The sequence below is a fragment of the Tympanuchus pallidicinctus genome, unplaced genomic scaffold (assembly GCF_026119805.1).
Source record: "Tympanuchus pallidicinctus isolate F22 unplaced genomic scaffold, pur_lepc_1.0 scaffold2, whole genome shotgun sequence".
NCBI lineage: Eukaryota > Metazoa > Chordata > Aves > Galliformes > Phasianidae > Tympanuchus > Tympanuchus pallidicinctus.
The window spans coordinates 8,008,084-8,031,607 of record NW_026294721.1 but is presented as its reverse complement, the minus strand read 5'-3'; the positions used below and the strand labels follow the sequence as shown (position 1 = coordinate 8,031,607).

Sequence of the window (23,524 nt, the reverse complement as noted above, 5' to 3'; positions counted from 1 at the left end):
TCTGACCTCGGCTGTGCGGACTCGCGCCGAGCTGCGTCCCTTCTGCTCCCTGGAGGCGTTCCCCCACTTCCTGGGCAAATTCGTCACGGCCACAGACCCCGGGGATCGTTCCCTGTGGCCTCTGCCGCGATTAGTCCCGCTGCTCAGCCCGTCTCCCCGTAGAAGCGCACGGGCGGTTTCCACGGCCTCACCTCGCTGTCAGCAGGTTTGCTCTGGCCGCTGTCCCTCAGCTCTGCGCTGACTGCCTCCCGCCCCCACCTGCCTCTCTGCCGTTCTGCACGTACACTCGCAGCTTTTCTGGAGTCTTCTGTCCCCTTTTCTGGGTGAACAGTTCTTAAGCTTGCACAAGGTTTCTGCCTGCCACACCAACGCAGCGCTCTCTGTCTCTGCGTGCAGACAAAGAAATACTGCTTAAGGCAGATGTGGGTGCCTAGCTGCCACTCGAGCTTTGCCTCCCCATGAGGGTGCAGGGCTGAAAGAAGCACCGACACAGCAGTGGCTGTGCTAGGGCAGCACGCAGCCTTATGTTAAACCTCCTGCTCTTCCACAGCTATTCTGGGCATCTTTATACCCTCAGGCCACGATGAAGTTTTGTGATCTGGTCATTTACACTGAAACAAGGGCTCTCACTTTTATCCAGGCGATTCCAGAATGCGAAATTTACAGCGTCAAAAGAGCTTTCTTACTGAACGAGTCTGTAGCTAAGCCCCCACAGGAGAAGTTTCTGATTTTGTGTCTGCATAGGGTATTCAAGAACCAGTCTTGTCCACTTGTGCTCTTTTCTCAGAGGCACACACTTAAATGAATCATGAATTATTCACACCCCTGTGTTTACAAGCTGACTCCCAATTATCTGTGTGCAAATCAGCCCGGCCATTGGTTATCTGTGCCACTGGGGCAGCGCAGTGAATGCAGCTGTATCGCTTCAAAGCTCACTCAGCTCTGATAGCACTGCAGCTGGTTTTGTAATTCAAAGCTAACAAGTCCTGCCAGGCCTTTGCCCGCTTTCTGTTGGATTGCTTTAGGTCTCAGTGTAGCATATTCTTGGAATGAGCAATATTATATTAAGTGCTCTGGTGGCCGTAGGCAGAGTGGCTTCAGACAGGGTCTGCCTCCAACATCAAGTTATACATGTTTTTTTTATGAGGAGCTGTGGTATTTTTAGTGTTATCTATTGCAAGATCTGCAGTCATCATAAAATCAGTGGGCAATGGACAAAAGGAGTATATTGGAATGTTTCCTCAAAGACTCAAAATTTTATACATTCCTCATAACATCAATTCTGAAAATGAATTTGCTCATCAGGTCCTCAAGTAACAAGAACAGGGCTCTGTGTCACTTCCAATGGTAAAGAATCCACAGCTAGATTATTGAGATTCCTCAGCCCTTTCATTTGGAAGCTGGGAAAACGTGGAGAAGGAAATAGTTATAAGTCAGTTTGAGTACAATTCAGTAAGAATTCTGAAGGGGGGAAGGAGCGTACGGTATATTAGATTTCTTAAATTTCTCTGTCACTTCAATACTTTTCTTTTTCCTTAACATTCTCGAAACACAAGCAGCATCAAAAAGTTTAAGAAGTACTACTCAGCTATGCAATATCCTGAACCATGAGTGTCAGCCTTGTTAATTGCTAGTTTTTGGAAAACGGAGGTGTTACAGTCAAGAGCTGGCATTCTGGAATACGACACAACAAAATACTGAACATCCACAAAGGAAGATCAACTCCCTGCCACCCACCGTCTGTCATTTTAAGCTTTTACACTCCTCTGCCAGATATAATGTCATGGTTGCCTCTTTTCTGTAGTTCTGCTGTCATTCCTTCTTTTCACTCTCCTAGGTTAGGAGATAAGTTCCCTATCTCTTCCTACTGAGAATGAGTCCTTCATTGCTTTAGTGCACCACGGCAGTGCTTACAATGAATGAAAGGCACATTTTGTCAGCTTGCAGATTGTGGAAACGATCCTCACAGCTAGATGGCAACAAAAGAATTCCACTGGACTTCCTACAGTAAAAAGTGAGAAATGTAATGTTGTGGGAGCACTAAAAGTAGCTGCCTGACTCTAACGTCAGCGGCATTTTCCTTCAATTTAAATATTTGCAATAGCCTTAATTAAACACTTAGTAACTGGCATCACGTTGAAATAGAAATACATTACGTAGTCTTACTGCTGTGCAGACTTTAATTGAGATTTATATCCTCCTTGGTTTTGTGCCTAGAATAAGTCTCGTGATTTAAGAGCTGTTTTACACAGTATAGAAATTGTCATAGAGGGCAAATTATCTTCTAGGTGAGTAACAGAATTCTGACTTTCCTGCAAGCAGCTTGATAAAGAGATCCAACAACGCTGTGTCCTCCTTACACTGTTTAAAGACTGAGAAGACTGCAAATAGAGGGATGGTCTCTTGGGTTGCTGAATGCAGCCTGTGGCAACTGTAGGCTATGGTGTCATCTCAATCTTCCAAACAATTTTCTTTCACCCTCTAAAACCAGTGTTGAAACTGGTGATCTTGTTACACATAGTTACTGTCATGTAAGATGATGTGTTAGGAACTCGGGCTGAGCATGGCTGCTGAAAAAATGCTGATGTAAACAAGTATTGCTTTTTTTTCCCCCCTCATTTTTATTCTTTAGGAAAGTGAACACAGCAACTCATGGCACAGTATACAGTGATGACAGTAATATAGACCTCAGCATTCTTACCCAGACACCGGCCATTTGGGTTTCTTACAGCTTTCCATTCTAATCAGAAAAAAATATATGATTACAGCTGAAAAATAGAATTCCCTTATAAAACATTAACACATTTTGATTCTACTATGTCTGAATGACCCAAATTTTGCTATTAAAATGGTAAAGATCAAATAAAGATTACAATTCAACCTTGTAGCAAATAGTTGCACTGGGAGATTTCCAGCAGGCCTGGGCTTGTTCCAAGTGTACTTTATTTTGCTTGGGAGCGCAGGATGCAAGCTGCGGCTCCGCTTCTTGCTGCCTCGTGGGCAGCCATTTTCTGGTCCGTTTCTCTGGCCATGAAGCCGTACTGAAGAGTCTTGAACCGCCTTTCCCGACTCTCTTCCAGTTCTTTCCCACGGCTCCACTGCAAAGAGTCCTGTAGAGATGACACACAGAAGATCAGACTGCTGAGAATATAATGGTTTCGTTTAGAGGATACACTGAACTTTTATTTGACAATTTGTCTGGCTGGCAACACAGCTAACACGGCTGGGAAACATCATCAGTTTGGGCATGATGAATGGAAAGGAACTCAATTGGGTTGCTCAGTTTATGATGAAGTACACAGCTGCAACACTGCACAGAATGTGTGGTCGATAGAAAACTATTGGGATGGCTTGCTCCCCTGCCACTACCTCGTGTTCTTTCTCTGCAATCAAGTTATCCTTGAAGCCACAAATGAACAAACTCCATCACGCTCTGCTGTTAGCTGATTTAAAAGCTGGTTCACAAGGGAGCATTCCCAAAAAAAGCTCAGAAGCAACAGAAAACAGCTACTTCTTCATCTGATTTTTCACTGATTTTCAATGGTATTTTTTTTTTTTTTAATTAATGGTAGTTTTTAATATATATTTTTTTTCCCCACAGAATTGTAGGGGTTGGAAGGGACCTCTAGAGACCATCGGGTCCAACCCCCCTGTAAAGCAGGCCCCCTACAGCAGGCTGCACAGGTAGGCATCCAGGGGGGTCTTGAACATCTCCAGAGAAGGAGAATCCACAGCCCCTCTGGGCGGGCTGTTCCAGTGCTCTGTCACCCTCACTGTGAAGAAGTTCCTTTGCATATTGGTGTTGAAAAAGACCTGGGGTATGCAGACACACTATGCTCCAGTTTATGGCCACTTCCCCTTGTTCTGTCCCCACAGACTGCTGAAAATATCTTAGTTTTCCCAATTGCAATATAAATTCTGTTTATTAAGAACTTTAATAGTTATTTTCAAACAAATGTTACTTTCAATTAAACCAGCACAAGCCCATTGGGCGTCAAGGGCTATCCCTAAAGTAACTGAAGCCTCAGTCTGGATTTGGGGCTGTTGTACACAGGTTTAGTCTCACTCCTTTTCAATATACTGAAGAACCTAAAAGGTACAAACTGAATGCCAGGTAACTACTGCACTGTAATTAAACACTTTTCCTATAGCTTTACTAACACCATTTACAGCAATATGCAGTTCATCTAGAATGAAGATGCTGTTGGGCATATCTGAGCTACTTCCCTGTAATAACATTTGGACGGGGTCCAAATTCAAATGCAAATTGAATTTGGGTCCAAAGCCCAAATGCAGAGCTGAACAGCACTGAGAGAAGATACACCAAAACATCAAGTAATTTAGAGTAACCTTAAGATTATCCTGTTGTTTTGTTTTTTTTTTTTCTTTTTTACAGATGTCTTAACAACAAGCAAGCCATAAACAAAAATATTGTGACATCTTAGGAGGGTAACTGTCTAAAGCTTTGCTAAAAAAATGAAAAAATAAAATATAAAATCTAACTTAAAAACAAACAAAAAAGCCTTGTTTGTTTGTTTGTTTGTTTTTCCCACTTTTATGCAACACAGGAGCACTCATACAGACCCACATCAGTACTAAAAAGTCTGAATTTATAATTTGTTTATCTTATAAATGTCTCACATTTGTAATTACATAGCTTCTTGCCTTTGAAGTCTGCATTTATTGCCTTTACTTTGTACAGGACCCCATTCAGCAAAGTGATTAAGCATATGTTCAAAGTCTCAGTTCAGAAAGCCATCCCAATTTAGGAAATGCTTTCTTCACTATTTTATTTGCTAAAAGGAACAGACCTAGTATTCTGTGTAAGCATTCACTTACACATGCAGTGGCTTGAAATAGGGATACTGAGGACTGCAAAAATTGGTACTCTGAAAGATTGCACAGTTTCAGTTTTTAAACTATGTGCATTTGAAAAATACAATTTTCCTCTTCAATGAATTCAGCTTTATCTTTTCCACAGAACAAGTAAAGAGTTTTTATTTTAGTGGATTGGGAGATGTAGTTCTAATTTCTTACTGGACTGGTACAGCTTTTAAAATGTGACCCCATCATGACTGTTCACTGCAGTGGCAGGGGCGGCAGTAGCAGCAGTTCTCACCACTTGACTTCAGATGTTTGCCAAGGAAACACAACCACTGCCACCAGCATTAGGCTGGTGAAAGCACCAACCTGTCAGTGCTTTCATTTGATGTTGTTGGATCAGGTGGAGGAAAGGTCAGGTTAAAATCAAAGGAATGATGAGCTGAAACCTGTCTTGGGTGTGGGAAGCATCCCAGTTTGATGTAGTGAGATGGTGAGACAGAATTAGGGACAGAGGTTAGATGCTGTTTCAGTGTGTGGTGACATGAGTGAAAAGGTAAGTATTGTGTGGATAGACCCCAGTCTGTGGCAGCCAAATGTAAGGCAGGGAGGTGAGGTCAAGGCCATGGTTTGAGGAGACTGTGCCTATGCAGGTAGCAGGGACTTGCTACTGTCCCTCCAGTATGGCTTCTGCCACCCTTGCCAGTGCTGGCAGTACAGCAAAACTCTGAACAGGTCTGCTGCAGAGCTCTTTTCCTTATGTACTTCCAGACCTTTCTTGATGCAGTTTTGGCTTTCTGGGGGGTGATCTTTAAGAGTCCTGCTTGCTTTTTACGCTCCATTGCTTTCTCTACAATTTTTCTCTGCAGATTTAAAATGCGTTCATCTTTCATTTGCCTTTCACCAGACTGGGACTTTCTTTTCTTTTCTTCTTGCCTGCAAAATGAAAAAGAAGCCATGAGAATGTAAAGTAATAACCTACGGAATAAATCCATCTGATTATGTGTTACTTAGATGGTAATGAATTTGCTTCTGCTTCTGGGAACCAGGTTGGTTGAAAACAGGTTTAAATCACATAGCTCAATAGATGTGGTTTTCACAGCTTGCTTCTTGTTTACAGAACAGCATTACTAAACAGTATAGAATCATTTCTTCCCATAGGATTCCACGATGACAATATCTGACAATATTTCAAGCCTGACATGACATTCTTTAGAAAAAATACATGTGCAAAACTTATGTTAGCACTGCAGGTTTTTGCTTGTGGAGTTTTCTTAACGTGATCTTTAGTATTCATCTCAGTTGCTGTATTTATTCCTTGACAAATGCAAGATGTTTGTCTCTGTGTAATCTGGATGTCCAAATTCAGAATCTATGGGGTGGTGATGTATTAAAAGTGGAGGTTTTAGGACAGGATCAATTGATGGTACCATATGTAGCATATGAGTAAGGCATAGGAGAGGAGTGATTGGATAGTCTTATTCAATTATATTTTTCCCTCCTACTGTAGCTGTTTTTTGTCTTTTTAGTTTACATTTTTGTCTGGTTTTGCTTGCTTTCATTCAGCTGGTGCAATGTATTCAGATTTTTTTCATGTAGTTTGTATCACCTTATATTGTGATTTACTTTACAACCAACTTTCTTGTTCCCTCAACACTGCCCTTGAACTGGGTGCCATCATGCTGCAGTTCTGTGTCATGACCAGTTGTGATTCCCTGTCCAAATCCAGAGCTAAAGTAAACATCAGATCTACCAAGGAACATGCATCATTATCTAGTATATCACCAGGCTAGATCTGATGTTTTCTCTCAGCTGAAGAGTGCGAGGTCACTATTTCACTAGTACAACTGCTATTATTGGGAATCAGAACAGGACTTGGAATAACCGAGAGCAGGGTGCACTGGGGCCTTGTTAGCTGCTATTGAACTCTTACTCTGTGAGTGCCAGGTCCAATTTCAGGGACAGATTGTCCTTTGGAAATGTTTTACAACAGAACTTCTCCCTCATCTCTCAGGTCTTATTCCATGGTGTTTTCACCATAGGTCATGCTATTCTCATGAAGAGGTCCCTGCCAACCTTAACTCTTCTGTGATGCTGTAATTCTCAAGGAGTTGGGAAAAGGAGAAGAAGCGTTTTTCCTTCTGATGCTAAAACCACCAGTTTGCCTTCAGAAGTGTCTGCATCAAGATTCCAGTGATCCAAACACTATTGTCATCTTGAGAAAGATATTTTTGCTTGTCTTGTTAACTTCATCTTTGCTAAGAGGAAATTCCTCATATTAGCAGGTATTCTTCAGAGCAGTCATTCTAGACTACGTTTCCCCAGATCCTCAGAAATTGGTTGCACAGGAGATCTGACCCATGCTACACTCCTAAATGCAACTGTGAACTCTTAAAAAAGGGCACAGTGTAGCTTGGTTTCTCATTGCCAGTTGATTTCCTGAGACACTTCCTGAGCTTCTCATTTTGCATCATGTTGTCTACTGGAGTAACACTTCTGTCCCCTCCTTAATACAGTCACACACTGCAACAGTGAGCTTAATTTTTAACACAATTCTGTAAGTCTAAAAATTATGTTCTACCATATAATCTAATTGAGAACATGGGTTATTTCTATTTGCATTGCAATGAGGCATTGCATTCCAGGGGATCTAAGAGAATATAACAGTAAGGTTTTATATAAATAGTCAGTGATTAAATATCATCAGTGGGAATAAGCAACAAAACCTTTCACTACATGGAAATCCAGATTCTTGTAAATACCATTACAAGAGAAATAACAAGAGGTTTTACTTCACGAAGCAGCAGTAGCTGCTTCTGAATTAACATTATAAATACTTGGCTATAATCAGACAAATATTCAATCCTGCTCTACATGAAGTCATCTGCCAGCCATGTATGCTCTTCCAAAAAGCAGCTAGCCCCATAAATTTTCAGATGCCACATTACACTCTAATGGAAACCCAGAGAGGGAAAAAAAAAGGGATTTTTCAAGCTCTATTTTAATTTGATGGTCAGTGAAGAACTTGTAGGACTTGAGACATAAAATCCTCATACAACTTCTCTCTCCCTATATCACATATCTCCTAAGGAAGCAAGTTAACAGTCACTCAGAATGGGATAGTCCATGGCTAGAAGAATCCTCACTGGATATAACATAAAATTATGTGATAATTTTTGGAAAGCATGTACAGAATTCTTAGTTTACTTAGAATTATAGAATCCTTAGAGTTGGAAGGGACTTTTAAAGGCCATCTAGTCCAACTCCTCTGCAATGAGCAGGGACATGCACAGCTACATCAGGTTGCCCAGGGCCTGGGCCAGCCTGGCCTTGAAAGTCTCCAGGGACGGGGCATCAAGCAGATCTCTGGGCAACCTGTGCCAGTGCCTCACCGCCCCCACTGTAAAAATTTTCTCCTTTTATCTAACCTAGATCTACCCTCTTTTAAGCTTGAAGCCATTTCCCCTCGTTCTATTACCATAGACACTACTAAAGAGTCTGTCCCCTTCTTTCTTGTAGCTCCCTTTTAGATACTGAATGGTCACTACTAGGTCACCACACCTGGAGAAGAGGCTCTCTTGTCCAGGATGAACAGCCCTTGCTCTCTCAGCCTGTTCCATCCCTTGGATCATTTCTGTGGCCCTGCTCTGGATGTGCTCCAAGAAGTTCATGTCTCTCCTGTACTGGGGACTCCACATCTGGATGCAGTGCTCCAGTTGAGGCCTCACCACTGCAGAGCAGAGCGGCAGGATCACCTCCCTCACCCTGCTGGCCAGTCTTCTCTTGATGCAGCCCACAATACGGTTGGCTTTCTGGACTGTGAGGGCACTGCTGGTTCATGTCCAGCTTATCATCCACCAGTACCCCAGGTCTTTTTCAACAGGGCTGTTCTCAATCCTTTTATCCCCCAGCTTGTATTGGTAGTGGTGTACCATGTTAGTGGTGAGAACATGCAGACCCAAGACCAGGCTAGGTTCAATCCAAAGTAATCCCAGCAAACCACAGATTTGAAGTCTTAGCACCAAATGTTTTCATCTGCTGCTTGATTTTTGTTGCATTAAATTACTTGCAATATAGACACAGCCTCACTGGAGTGAAAGAGAATTGTAACTGAAGTGTACGGGTACAAGCCTGTAGTACATTAGCATGTATTCCAATAGTCAAAAATCTTTTAGAGTTCATACTGAGTTCAAGCTGAGAACTCAAATGTTTGTCCACATCATATGCCAGTGCTCATTTTCAAACTACGTGAAATTCTAGCAATTAAAGAGAAATCCTGCATATACACTGAACTGATTCTTAAATGTTCTGCAAGCACTTATAAAGCTACTGCTGTGATGGATGTAACGGCTTTCAATCTATTAAAGGCTGATGTTTCTGTGATTTTTCATGTTCCATTTCCTATTTGGTTTAATATAGTTCATTATATGCTTGCCCAATATGCTTCTTTTGTCTTGATGTATGTCTGTAAATGATATTGAAAGGAACTTGCTTGGTAGGGACCCAATTAAACTCCAGCTGACACTAATTACAGCAGATCTGTTTAGCAAAGCTTAGCCATTACACTTTGGCTGATTAGCAAGAGCCTTTGACATAAGACAGTTGCAGGTATAATATGTAATTTTGTGTTGATGCACAGTGGTATCTGTGAGCACCATTAGTAAGATTTGCTATGCCTATAATTATGAATTAATTCTGTAAGCATAATTTGATCTTTATATCTCTTGTGCAGTATATCAATACAATTTAAGCAATTAATCACACTGACTTGATAGGTATTTTGAGAGTCTATACCTGTAAATAGGTTTAAGGCACAAAGCCTACGGTTTGTTTAGAGAAAAATGAAAGCTGCAGCAAAAAGTCTAGCACACGTAAGTATGCCAGCATGCTGTGTATTAACAGAAATACTACCACAGAGTTGCATTCTAGATGATCAAGCATTAAAGGCATTCCTGAAGAACAATGTTGTGATGCCTCTTTATAATTAATGCTTCCAAGTTGTGACCTAAAGTGCTTGGGAAGCATGAAAAGAAAAGTCTTGTAAAACTGATACTGAAAATTTGTACTTCCTTCATTTGGAAAACAAATGGGTCTCCATTAAAATATATTTCTGTATTCCTTATCATGAGTCTGAACAGAAACCATCATTGGCATGGTCATCTGTTCTAAATAACATCTCAAATATGTCAGGACAAATCCACGTTAACTTCACATTCCAGCATAGCTTATTTCAGGATTGGAAAGGTTTTAGCTCTGAATTAAGACAAAGAGCCTATTTTAAAGAAACCCAGCTGTGTGCAGTGTGTACACACTGCATATCTACCACAACAAGTTATTCTTAGAATTCTTACTAGAGAAATGGGTTTTATGTAGTATACAAGTTCTTAATGCCTGGTTTGAATCTCCAGTGGCAAGCAATGACTTGAATTGCTCCCACAGGATTTCACATAACACTGAATGCTTGAGATGGGAATTTGTCTTCAGCTCAAAGTCTACTGCAGGTCCTTTAGTCTTCTCTCCACAGATGACAAAGAAGAGAAGGTCACTGATCTGTGCAGTCAATCCACTGGAGCTGCAGTTATTGATTCACTAACCTCATTAAAATAAGTTCTAAAGTACTAACACAGTAAAACCTCACTCTTTGGAGGTTAACTATCAGCTACAAACCAAATCAGAGCAGGGACCAGTGAAAACTGGTTAAATGAATACATCAATACTGCCTTCTGTTATTGAGATTTAGAACTGGAAGATAGATCAATAACATGAATTGAACTCCTAAGAAGCCACCTTTGGTATCTAAGTGATAAACACAAATCTAAAACATGTCTAAAGATGCATAGCTTTAGCCTGATAGAATATGTTTTCAGAATGTCAAACTGAACATCTATTTGCAAAAATAAATATGGCAAAACAAGAAGTAAACTATCAAAGTCACAGGAGAGAAGAGGTGAAAGAAAACTTGCAAGAAAAAAAGGCAGTCAAGATGCAGTAAAAATGGCATGAGAGCAAGAGGTGATCCATATTTACACACTTACACAGGCTTTCCTCTTGCTCAGATTTATTTGTAAATAATTTAAACTTAGATTTTACATTCCTTGTGGATGGGATCTGTCTTCTATGTATGTAACCACCTATGATGGTTATGGATCCTTTATGACAATGAATAATAAATATGATAATTAATAATAAATATGCATAATGAATACAAAATTTGATCAGAGAGCCTGTAAGCAAAGATTCTTCTCTTTGATCTATAGCTATAGTATATTTAATTTATATATTATTATTACTATCAGAAAATCTCCCTCAAAGTATCTTCTAAAACAATGCCTGCTCTTTCACATCACAAATGAAGTTCAAAGAAGAAAACTATAGCCCTAATATATTGGTTTAGATGAAAATGAGAAACCTCTTTAAGTAGCAAGTAAGAATGATTATAACAAAATCAAATCAGTTCTGATTAACTAAAAAGGAGCAGAAGAAAGAGCTTTTTTCTCAAACACATTTTTGGCTCTGAATACCAGCACAGTACTCTCAATACTAGCTGAATACAGTGTCTTCAACCATAAATTCAAGTTTATGAAAAAGATTTGTTAAATTTGATGCAAATTATTTTCAGGAGTAAAAAGAAATCTTGGTCCCAGTGTAATCTTTGACAAAAGCTACATTGCTTTATGAAAGGGCTGAATTTTGCTCTTGACTTGTTTTTCTTCTCATGGAACTAGCAAAATATTAACAAAGTTTCAGTGTGTTAAGTGCCATATACTGTTTTATACTGACTTTAATGCAGCTGCTCGTCCAAGTTCTGCTCTGAAAATGGAAATCTGGTCCAGTTTATCTAGAAGAAGTTGTTCCTTAGCTTGTTTATCTTGAATTATCTGGTCTCTCTTCTCTTCCTCTGCTGCCTTCTGTGCTTCTCTAAGCAGTGCGAGGCGTTCACGTAGTTCCACTATTGACATTTCACAAATTAAACCATGGCCACCAGTCTAGGAAATAAGAAGTATAGATTTAAATAACACTGTAAATGGCAAGGAGAGAGAAAATGAGTACAATCACAGTATTTTGATTGTGTTCCAAATCATGCTGAATATCTTTTGACTTCAAAAAAGACAGGGATGACTCTGACCTAACTGCTATTTACAAGCTGCTTTTAACGTGTTGAGATCATCTTCTGTATGTGTAAAAACACAAGGCTCTCAAAACATTTCATGAAAAAATGTTGAAAAATAGAATAAACAAAAACACAACATATTTGCTGTACAATAAAACTCTACTTGACTTATCATTTAGTTTTAATAAGCTTTTTAAAGTTTTGAAATCTGTAAAACTGCATCTTTTCTATTTTGGTAAAACCAAAACTGACTTTACACTCAAAAATATGCATTTTTTGTATTCATCTACATCCAAACTACGGATATGAACTATGATGACATCTATCATTTTTATCTGAAAAGACTAGGAGTAAGCAATGCTCTATACTCAGAAAATTGAAAACTTAATGCCCAAATTCAAAATATTCAAATCTGAATTGAAGGCTTTTAAAAATTCACTTTGTAATGAAATTCACAGTGAGCCCTGTTATAAGACGTAATGAGACAGCAGCACCTCAGCTTTCATGTGAACACAGATAATTTCTAAACAGATTTGTGTACACTTGAAGTTTTCAGCCCTTATGTATACTCTCCCTTTCCCTGAATCTACACATAAATACATCTGCAGATAGGAAAATTTGCACAAATATATATGAATACTGATCTACTCTGGATCCATCTTTGCAAAATTTCATCCCTTTCACAGCAATTAATATTCTGTTGTTTAACAACATATTTTTGGTACACATCTTTCATGAGGATCTGGTATTATGGCATGTTACAATGGAAGGCATGGGTGCAGGACATCAAGATGCTTACCAAACTCTTTCTATACAGTTGCAAAGTATTAGGAGTGAAACACTGGTTAAGATTTTGATCACAATGGCCTTGATCTAATTAGTTCCACGGAAAATGAATGACAAAGTTTGGAAAGGCTGAATTTGAGGAAGGCAAAACAAACAGACAACCACTCCTCCAAACGTTATTTCTAAATCTGAACATAAGAACATAAGTGGTAATGATAAATATATGTAAGTAAAACTCACTACAGTCATTTTAATGGAGAGAAATTCTTCAGCTCAAGAGCTCATGTGTTTTCAAGTAATCCTTTCCAGCAGAAAAACAATCCCTTGTATTGAATCCTGAGTTGCTTGCTGACAGAGTACAACTTGACTTTCACAAAATAGAACATGAATGGGAAGGGAAAAAAATCAACGACCAGGAAGAGAGAGAGATGTTCTGTTATAGACACATACTCAGATTGTGAGTTTGGCTGCAAGACACCAAGTATCACAGAAACAGACTTATCTGTCTGCTGCTACAATGGTGCTTTAGAGGGCTTATTATCGAGTTAGTCTGGAGACCTAATGATGCAAACTCATCAGTGAAGGCCAGTGAGTCTTGGGAAGGAACCTGTGGAGTCCTCCAACATTTCCAAGAGTTTCTCCTGTGGTTTTGGTCCCCACAGCTTCTCTTTCTAAATCTTCAAAAGTTGAATCAATAGGAATAAGTCATCACTCACTGTTTTTTACCTAAAGTTTGGCTCTTCAGTTTTGGCTCCATGGGTTCTGCTTCCACACTCCTCATGTTTACCAAGCATGACCTAAACAATGGTCACGTACACACAAGTACACACGAGTACAGGAGTAGCATAGAAGAAGAGTAATAGAATAATTCAATTAATCTTCTCTTTGCAACTTCTTCATAAATATGTACCACCATAACTAAATGAAAAGGAAAATGATTATTTCTCTCCTGAGATTTCAGTTTTGAGTGAAATTTGGTATGAAATGAATTCAGTTTTAAATACCTTGCCACTAATTTAAGCTACTTAGTGACTGCTGAACTGTATTCACAGAAGGTGAAAGGAAACTGTTTTGCAGCAGGGCATATATACCAGTGATTGTATGTGAGCATGGTAAGCAGACACCAAAAAGATTAAGGAAAGAGAAGCAATATAACGGTAGGGATGAATACTTTCAGCACATGCATTCCAAAAACATCCAATGAAGACAGTGAAATGATTCCTAGAATAAGAAAAGTTCTATACTTGTGCAGTAAGTAATGCTGCTACTAGAGAAACTGAAGTGCCACCAAGGGAAGAACTGGGTACTTTAACAATTTTGAGAAGTAGTGTGAATTTTATGAATACATACTTAATTTCACTTAGCCTATAAACATCTTTTGTAAAAAGAACAAGTAGGGCAAGCCATCACCAAAAGAATGCTAAATTACTCTGAGAACCATTGTAATAGTGGTATAAGTGAATCGTAAAATGAGCTGAGATATCATTCAGGTTGACTCTCTTGCACTTGCAGTATGACCTGTATGGCCATCCTACTTTCAGCAACCTTACACTTTAGTTACTGTAGATAATGCATAAGCTTGATTTCAGTTGAGTTTTTTTAAATATGCCTTGAAACCTATTGTGCTTTTCTACTTTGTCTTTTGAGAAGAGCTAGATGGGAAATTTACTTTAAAGCATGTATTTAGTTGCAAACAGAATTTCAGTGGAAGCTCTGTGTCAAGTTGGCAGCCACGTATATGGCAATGAAATTAACTACGTTTGAAAGTAAGAAAGTACTGACATTCCAATCACCTTCATTTTCCTCAGTGAGAGCCTGCACCATTTTATAGAAGTTGCTGTGATTAAAAAAGTAATGACATTTCCACATGCAACCTCTTTGAACTGTTTCATCTTTGCAGACTATATCTTACGACTTTGCAGCCAACATCTTTTGATTGAATCCAGGTAAAAAAAACAAAATGATCACATTTACAATTGGTGAGGTCATTTTGTATTACTCTATGTTATCCTTCTTTTCAGTTTGGAAAGGAAAGGAAGATGAAGGAGTATATTTTAGATACTGTTTTTGATTTAGGGGTAAGATAAGAGATTTCTGGATGCCATGTAAATCTGGGAATTCTGCAAAAGTGACCAATCAGGTGTATCAGCTGTGAATCAATAGTAAGTTCAGGAAGTTTGGGATACATTTACATGGAGTTAATCACATATGCACTCACAAGTCACTTGCCCAGTACATGCACAACAGATAAGCAGGTTTTGGGTTTTCCAGACAATCTCTTTCATATACCTGAATGTTGAAAGTTTTAAAAGCACAGGAAATTAATTTTGTCAATTACTGTGGCAATCACCGCTGCAATATGAGCAACTACACATCACTTTGCACTTTGTGCTTGTGTCAGTCCTCACTGAAGACTGACAAATCTATGACTTTGTTAAAGTGGATGGCACACGTCGTGCTCAGTTGGCAGTCTCTTTTTGGAAGATGTCTGGAAATTTAGATACTGGCAGCAAAATTCAAAGGAAATTCAAAGAGCCTATGATTTCACTTACTGTCAGAAGTGGTGAGTTCTCACTTCTCATCAGGATATTCTCCATGATAATATTTTACAAAGTTTGTGAAAATTTCGGATCTAATCTTTGTCTCATGGGGTCACTTTGTGCTTCACACTACGCATCTCCATGCAGTACACAGTTCCTATGAGTGTGTGCAATACACACAGTACACATAAATGTAAAAACAGTGTTTTTTTCCTTTGAGCTTACCTCAGTTAAGTCAACAAACTTGTGTTTAAGGATTGGTAAAGACTCAATGGCTCGTATTTGTTGAATTAATTCGTATTTTTTCTTAAGTTTCTCTTCCTCTTCTTCTAAAGCTTGCCGAAGTAGTTCTCGATTTTCTTCGCAAACTTCCTGAACTGAAAGAAAAGAACCAATCTCTGTTAGCCTGTTGCATGTTTTAACAAGTAGTCCATCTGGAGAAAAACTCATGCGTTTGTGAATAATGACAATAATACATATCTGGAGGTACTCGAAGGAACAATCTGTCATTGGTGGGAGGAACAATTAAAGAAACAAATGAGTACTCCCACCTCCACTATCTATCATTCTATTCAACATAGAAGCATATTGTATACATACATGAAGTAGACAGTTTGAATGATTTCTTCTTAATTTCTGTTCTAATTAATGTATATTGTTTCATCTGTTTCATTGTTTCATAACGGGATGAGTTTCAACAAGGCCAAATGCCGGGTCCTGCACTTTGGCCACAACAACCCCAGGCGGCGCTACAGGCTTGGGGCGGTGTGGCTGGAGGACTGCGTAGAGGAAATGGACCTGGGGGTATTGATTGATGCTCGGCTGAACGTGAGCCGACAGTGTGCCCAGGTGGCCAAGAAGGCCAATGGCATCCTGGCTTGCATCAGAAACAGAGTTGCAAGCAGGAGCAGAGGTGACTGTTCCCCTGTATTCAGCACTGGTGAGGCCGCACCTCGAGTACTGTGTCCAGTTTTGGGCCCCTCACTGCAAGAAAGACATTGAGGCCCTGGAATGTGTTCAAAGGAGGGCAACAAAGCTGGTGAGGGGTCTGGAGCACAGGCCGTATGAGGAGAGGCTGAAGGAGCTGGGAATGTTCAGCCTGGAGAAAAGGAGGCTCAGGGGAGACCTCATTGCTCTCTATAACTTCCTGAAGGGAGGCTGTAGTGAGCTGGGGGTCGGCCTCTTCTCTCGTGTCATTAGTGATAGGACCAGAGGGAATGGTTTCAAGCTATGGCAGGGGAGATTCAGGCTGGACATGAGGAAGTATTACTTCTCAGAAAGGGTGGTCAGGCACTGGAATGGACTGCCCAGGGAGGTGGTGGAGTCACCGACCCTGGGGGTGTTCAAGGAAAGGCTGGATGTTGTGTTGAGGGACATGGTTTAGTAGGAGCTATTGGGAATAGGTGAACGGTTGGACTGGATGATCTTTTAGGTCTTTTCCAACCTTGGTGATTCTATGATTCTATGATTCTATCTTTAAATAAAAGGATATTATACAACATCAAACACTTGTAGTTTATCAAGCTGTAGGTATCCTAGAAATCAGTGACCCACAAAGCTTGGTAGGCTTTGCTATGCCATTTCAGATTGGCTAACACTTTCTGCCACCCTCAGTACAAGTATAGAGACAGTGAAGCAGTGAAAAGTATTCTGCTCACCAAAATATGCACAATTTAAGGGAGCCCTCTTGTACACCATTAACATTTATTAACATGTGTTAACATTTGTTAACATGGTATTGCATTGGAATATGTACAGCCTTCTGCCTGGATTTCATTCACTGATGTATTAGCTAGGAATTTTATGTAAGAATTGTGGAGGATGTGTAACACAATTTCTCTTCATTCTAATAGCTGGTCTGTCTTGTGCTAATCCTTCTCCTTTGTGGTACTGTTCTTTTGGCAGATGTCTTTTCTTTCTTCAGCTACAATTATCTCTTCCAGACTGTCTTCTCTAAAGAAGACAATAATCTGGAGCTATGATTCTTTCAAAGAGGTTGCTAGGCAAATCCTCTCTTAATGGCATGAATCACAGGAATCTGAGCTTGCTAAATTGATTTGACAAAAAGTACAGCCATTCAAGTATGCTGCTTTTAGATGGAGGAGAAACCAGTTGCAGAACATTAGCATTGGATTCTTCCCTTTTAAACAAAGTTTAATTCCCATAAGCAGTGAATTAGAATTTCTGATCTACCTGCTACCAACTTAGTCCTAAAATTCATATTCATACATTTATGGGAATTTATATCCTGGATATTTTCCACAACTTCCTCTTTCTTTCAGAAAAATTGTAATTGCCCCTCTAAAACAAAGCAATCTGGGGACATTTGGCATCATATCTAATTTTTCTGGCTATGTATAAATACCTATCTGCTGTTTGTATTTCTGAAGCTTTAGTTTTGCTTGCTTTGCATTCTTGTGTCCTTCCACGACCTTCTCCACCAGCTCTCTCATTTCTTTCTGTTCCTGTAGACATCTCTCTGCATACTCATGCATCAGCTCTGCTTTCTAAATCCCAAAAAAACAAGTTAATAAAATTCCTGATAACCAATGATACGAGTGTTTCAAATAACTGAAATAGTGCAAAGACAACTGCATTCACTGGACAATATCATCCCTGAAATTGAGGTTAATATAATGGCTACAATCATTTTTGTGTGGCTGAAAGCAACCACACTGTGTTCAGTTGTACATGTTAGGGTTCACTTCAAGTTGTTGCTTGATAGTCTGTCTAGTCAAACTTAATGCCAGAGTAGCTAAAAGGACCCCATTAATACTTTAATTTAATTAATTTTAATATCCCTTTTATATTATGCACTTCTTGAAAATCTTTGTGGGTCTGTTCTAAATTGCAGAGTCACTACTGACATCTGTGAAAGATGACCAAGAGAAAAGTAGTGGTCAGCCTACGGGGCATAGCAACAAACCAAGCTAATAGAAAAGAAAAACAGTGGACATAGCCTGTGATAGCCACTTTTGAAATTATTAATTCTATAGTATTTGATTATTTCTTGAGCATTTGCTTAGTTTATAAGAAAAGTGCCAGAAAAAAGTGAGTTTGGAAAAAAAAAAACTTAGCAATGTTTTGGGGAAAATGTGATTTGCCATGTTGGAAAATATGTTAAAAGGTATTTTCTGGCTTCAGTATTCCATTTTCTGTATCTGTACATCAACGGAGGGTTCCTATCTGAATTTTCCCCAGGAGACATACAGCCATGTCGGATATTATGAAATAAATTGAATTTATCTTTTAAGGAAACAAATTTGTTTAAATTCATGACTCCCATTTAACAAGATAATTAAATTAGTCACATATTGGTGATTTCATTGCAAATGGTGCCTAATATCTCAGTATCTGAGCAAAAAGAATATTAATAATGACATGAAAATTGGGAAGGATGCTCTACTTTCTGTTTTTACTCAATTGAATTCAGAAGTGCTATCAATCAAATCAAACACTTATGAAAACTACTTGAATGTATAAACATTGCAGCGTCTGGAAGTTCTAGCATTATTTATCCATTGTTTACAGACTCCAGTGAGTAAAGACACTGTACAGAACTTTTGTAACTACTTGTAATAGGCATCATCTGTAGCAAATTTTGCAGTAATTGAATGCAGGCAAAATTTGAACAAAGCTGTATTACCTCTTCTCTCATTAGATCAGCTTTCTTCTTATTTTCTTGAATTACATTCTGATGGGCTAGAATGGCCTCTTCATGACTCAGTTTCCCTTGAAGCCTTCTACACTCTATTTCAGCCAGCTGCTCTTCCAAATCTTTTCCACGCATCTGCTTTTGCCATTCCAAGAATTCAGATGGGTCTCCAGTCCCTCGTAGCAAATTTTCAATTCTGCAAGAGTGAAGGGAGAGTATATCATACTCTGGCTCTCCAGCCCTGCTTTGGTTTATAACACATTTCTAGAATTTTTTTTCTGTGGCATAAAGCCCTTGATCCCTGCAGAGAAAAAAGGTAGTCACTGTGAGGACATCCCACAGATGTATTTTAATTCCAGTTCAAGAGGTCCTACTAGGTAGAAAGCCTGGGAAAATAGGGCAGTAAGAAAGTGTATGAAGGCATGGATGTGAAAGTTGTCAGCACAGTAAAGCCCAAAGACAGGGCTAACTTTATTTACATGTACATTCTTATACGGAGCAAGGAGAATCAGGCCAAAGGTATGTAAATTTTCTCAGAGGATTATTTTGCTTAGAGGTAGAAAGAACTAATACATTTTCTCTTTGGCAGTTTTCTTGCCAACTTTGCCATAGAGAAATAAAAACTTTTCTGCTTATTTCTGTTCCTGTTTTGTATTTCACCAATTAAATAATCTATAATACTGTTGTAATGAGGCAAGAAAGTATTCAGCTGTTAAGTGAAACCACATTCTTATTTTTTCTGGATGGTCAAGAGAAAAGCAAAACAAAGCCCTGCAGATGGCCTCTCGAAGTCCAGCAGCAAAGAACTGAATGAGCCAAGAGCTTGGGAACAGACACAAAAATGCAGTGTGTTGTGCCTTACTGTTGCTCTCCAACGTGTATCTATGTGTTTGTTGTGTATTAAATGCAGCTGAACATTACATCTGATGAATAAAAAAAAAAATGTTAGGGGAAACATTATTCCTTTTCTGAGTGCAATAAAATTCTGCCAGATAAAGTGAACAGTAGCATGTATCATTGTATGAAAAACTGTATAAGTATACATATACAGCTGTTAAAAATAGGTGATAGCACAACCTGAGTGATATGCAAAATCTTACTGCTGAAATTCTGATCCATCTATCAAAATTTTTCACAAAAACCAAATTCAACTTTAGACAGTCATTCCAGGACTTAGAATAACAACAGTATTTAGTCCTTATCTTGCTAAGTCAGGTGGATTAGTAAAAATACTAAATCAAAATGACAACCATACAGGTTTTATCTTAGTTAAAATGTTCTGTATTTCTAGTTATAGAATATAGTCTGCAGCAGACATTCAGAAGCCCAATTAAAATCTGCTGAAAATCTGTGCCACATACTCAGGCTTCCTTACGTCAGAGTTCCATGTGCATGAAATGGACCTACGAGATCTTATTCCCCAACCCTACGATTTAGTTGCCTGTATTCAAACACAGCTGTGTTATGGTGCAGCTGTGCACCACTGGATCTGACTGCAGAGAGAAGAGCTGTGTGAAAAACTGCTGAGAAAATTGTATCTGTGAAGCTTCTTCCTGGAAGCTGTATTTAAACATAGAAGCCTTTGTCCTTGGCTATGTTGCAGATATGCCTGAGCCCAGCCTTGTACCTGCTAACCCAACTTGTTGACTTGTCTCTGGGCTTGGCCTTGGCCTTACTCGTCCCTATAGTCTTGCCTAGCAATTGCTGGATTGCTGGCTGACCCTGCTTCCCCTCATTGGACCCACTCTACTGCCTTACCAGCGTACTATGGGACTGAGTGGCTTCTCAATGAGGACACTGCCCTTGCATGCCTTGTTCTCTCCCACACTCCTGCTCATCCAGCTTGTGGACCAGCATGGTCTTAGTCCTCCCATTCACCTTAATGTGATAGAAAGGGGCAGGTATTTCTATACACAGATAAACAGATTCAACTATCAACTCTGCATGTATTCCCTCCTCATCCTCTCTCCTCTCCCCCTCCCCTCCCCCCCCCCCCAAAAAAAAAAAGACAATATATGAAATATTCAACATATATGCTTAACATATATGCTCCTTTTATAATGGACACAAAGGTAGATGTGTATTTGGCTCATTATTTATTCTGAAGAACTGGAACTAATGTAACAATCGATCTTTATTGGACTTTACAAATGGACACTACCCAGAGTGCAAAATCAGAGCACAGTCACACAGCACATCATCTATAGCAAAATAATGACTTCAGCGTAAATTTTCATTTTAGTCCACTTTTCTGTTTGTCACTAATGCTTACAGAATAGCTTCTTAATGCCTTATAAAAGGTCCTTTATATTAGTTTACCTGGAGTTTGTGTAATTATTGTAATGTTGTCAATTATTATTTATCAAGAAGTGTGAAAAATAATCTGAGGAAGATGTGTGACCATACCTCTGGAGCTCCTCTTCCATTTTTCGCTGATAGAGGGCACCCTCCCTTAAAATAGCTGCTGCATTTAATTTAATAGGTAAATTGTCGATCTGTCAGGAGAGGGAATGTATATACTATCGTTAGTAATGTAAACCATAAAACAGAGTATAAAAACATTTCAATGGGTTAAATAAATCGACCCAAGACAGCATAAATTTTGTTTAAATCATTCATCTAGCATTAATCTGACATTCACAATGAAATTGCATGCTGTTCATAAACCACTCAAGCTGCTTAAGAAATCAGCAAAGTCCCCCAAGTGGATTATAAATTTGTAATCACTCTTGGACCATGTCAAATCCCTTAGAATGTTCACTTCCTTTCATTTATTCAGTGCTCAAGTTCACAGTATGCATGGATTCCATCTGGTTTAGACAAAGGAAGTAAACTGTTTCCAGAATAAAATATTTTGAGTGCCTGTCTCTGAGGGAAGGTAAATTAACCAAAAACATTAAAATAAAACACAAGCAGTGCCTCTTATCTGAAAGTCTCAAAAGTTTTTTGTGTTGTTTTCTTTTTTTTTTTGCAAATGATCACTATTTTAACTTCAAAATATTTCTAAAACAACTGGCATTACCAAACGCCATATCCATTTTCTAATCCTGGAAGCAAAGTTCTCAGTGACTCAGTCTTCACATTACAACTTGGACCAGATCCTGTAGCTGCTTTGTAGTTCTTCAGAGCACTGCCTTAGGACTAAACTCCTAGACAATCTCTAAATACTGCATGAAGAAGGGAACAATCTCTTTGCCAGATAAAAATATTCCTTGCATATGTAGACTGCTCAGATGACAAAATATAGCACCTTTGCAAATGCATATAATTAGATGTGATCAGAACGAAGGCAAAGCAGGGCAGACAGGATAAGAACTGGGATCATTCCTGCAGAAAACAAAGCTTAGTCGTGACACATTTGACCTAACTCCAGAAAAAATTCTTTGTTTAATATCCAAACATGTATTTAAACTCCAAATTAACAGCTTAATGAGAAGCTGACAAACAGATGCACAGAATCACTCTAGCTATACACTGCAAATATTGTACGTACTGCAGTCTCCTGAAACGTGCAAGTTAACTGGAAAATGGATATTTTGTAATTGATATTAATTAGGTCTGTTGAAGAAAATGAATGTATGCTATCACCTGGAAATTCACTGAGTACATTTACCGAGTTTTCCTCACAGATGGCAAAAAAAATGCGATTTTGTTTGACTCACTGTACTTATTCTTCTCAGTGCCTAACTAAATCCTTCCTTTTGGTCCACCTATCAGCCCTTATCAATGTGTTCTGCATTACATGACATTTCCTCTTGTCATTCCCCCTCCAGCCTGTATTATACCCTACACTGATGTAAAGTAGACATTTTCTCTGACACGTAGAAATTTCCATATATTTGGCGACTACCTGCATAAACAGATTTCAAGTTCTGTATTTACTAAGTAAAATGTGGCTAGAGAACTGAGTTAAGTCTGATTATGAAAATAAGTTTAGCTTCAGATTCTCACGTTGTTAAACAGAAGTATGAATGAAGCTCATATAGTCAAAATTACTAGAACTTCCAAGATACGTAAAGATAGGTATAAGTAAAATAACTGGAAAGATTCTTCTGTTTCATGTGGTATCAAGGAATTTCTGAATTTTTCTCATTCCCTTTCTGTTGCGAGATACTTTCAAGATGAGAAAACAGAAAAAAATCTGGCAAAACGTAGACTACTGTGTCTTCTGGAAAAAGATTCATTTACTATGACCAACAACACACAGGAGCTCACCAAAACCAATACATACAGAAAGAACAAGGCCAGATATGAGCAAGAAGCAGATTGAGACAGAGTGATGATATATTTGTACTGTCTCACTCTTGCAGTGAAAAAGATAAATAGAGATCTTGTAATGGCAATCAGAAATAATTGCTGGTGCACACAGTAAGTGTGTTTGATAGAATTGAAAAAATGTATTTAACATACTGTGAGTGTCCTAAAAAGAGAAAAAGAACACAATAGTTGGTTAAAGCATTATGTGATGTCATTCATTTGAGGATAGATTATACTCTTTGTAACACATAATGGATAAACCTTTCTCTATGATGCATGGATAGGTAGGCAAAAGGAATGGAAAGTATTTTGAAAGTCAGTAACAAGATACCTATCTCAAAAGTTATAGCAGCT

General features: G+C 38.8%; 1 protein-coding gene and 1 long non-coding RNA gene across 3 annotated transcripts in view; one reads left to right on the top strand and one right to left on the bottom strand.

Moving 5' to 3' along the window:
• The first annotated feature begins 48 nt into the window (after nt 1-48).
• LOC128079932 (uncharacterized) lies at nt 49-9,204 on the top strand. 2 transcript variants are annotated; one of them, XR_008206382.1, is made up of 4 exons: nt 49-205; nt 1,941-2,014; nt 3,602-3,684; nt 6,864-9,204. It is a non-coding gene; the product is annotated as an uncharacterized LOC128079932 (long non-coding RNA). The 2 variants fall into 2 exon arrangements; XR_008206383.1 differs by lacking the exon at nt 1,941-2,014.
• The window catches only part of CFAP99 (cilia and flagella associated protein 99), a 49,773-nt gene continuing 28,850 nt past the window's right edge, over nt 2,602-23,524 (bottom strand). Inside the window, exons 10-16 of the mRNA XM_052681636.1 lie at nt 21,320-21,408; nt 18,905-19,109; nt 17,624-17,765; nt 15,484-15,635; nt 11,602-11,807; nt 5,595-5,757; nt 2,602-3,110 (exon numbers count right to left, since the gene is read on the bottom strand). Of these exons, the coding sequence (XP_052537596.1) occupies nt 2,943-3,110; nt 5,595-5,757; nt 11,602-11,807; nt 15,484-15,635; nt 17,624-17,765; nt 18,905-19,109; nt 21,320-21,408 (1,125 nt within the window). The 3' untranslated portion in view covers nt 2,602-2,942. The remainder of the gene's footprint in view (nt 3,111-5,594; nt 5,758-11,601; nt 11,808-15,483; nt 15,636-17,623; nt 17,766-18,904; nt 19,110-21,319; nt 21,409-23,524) is intronic.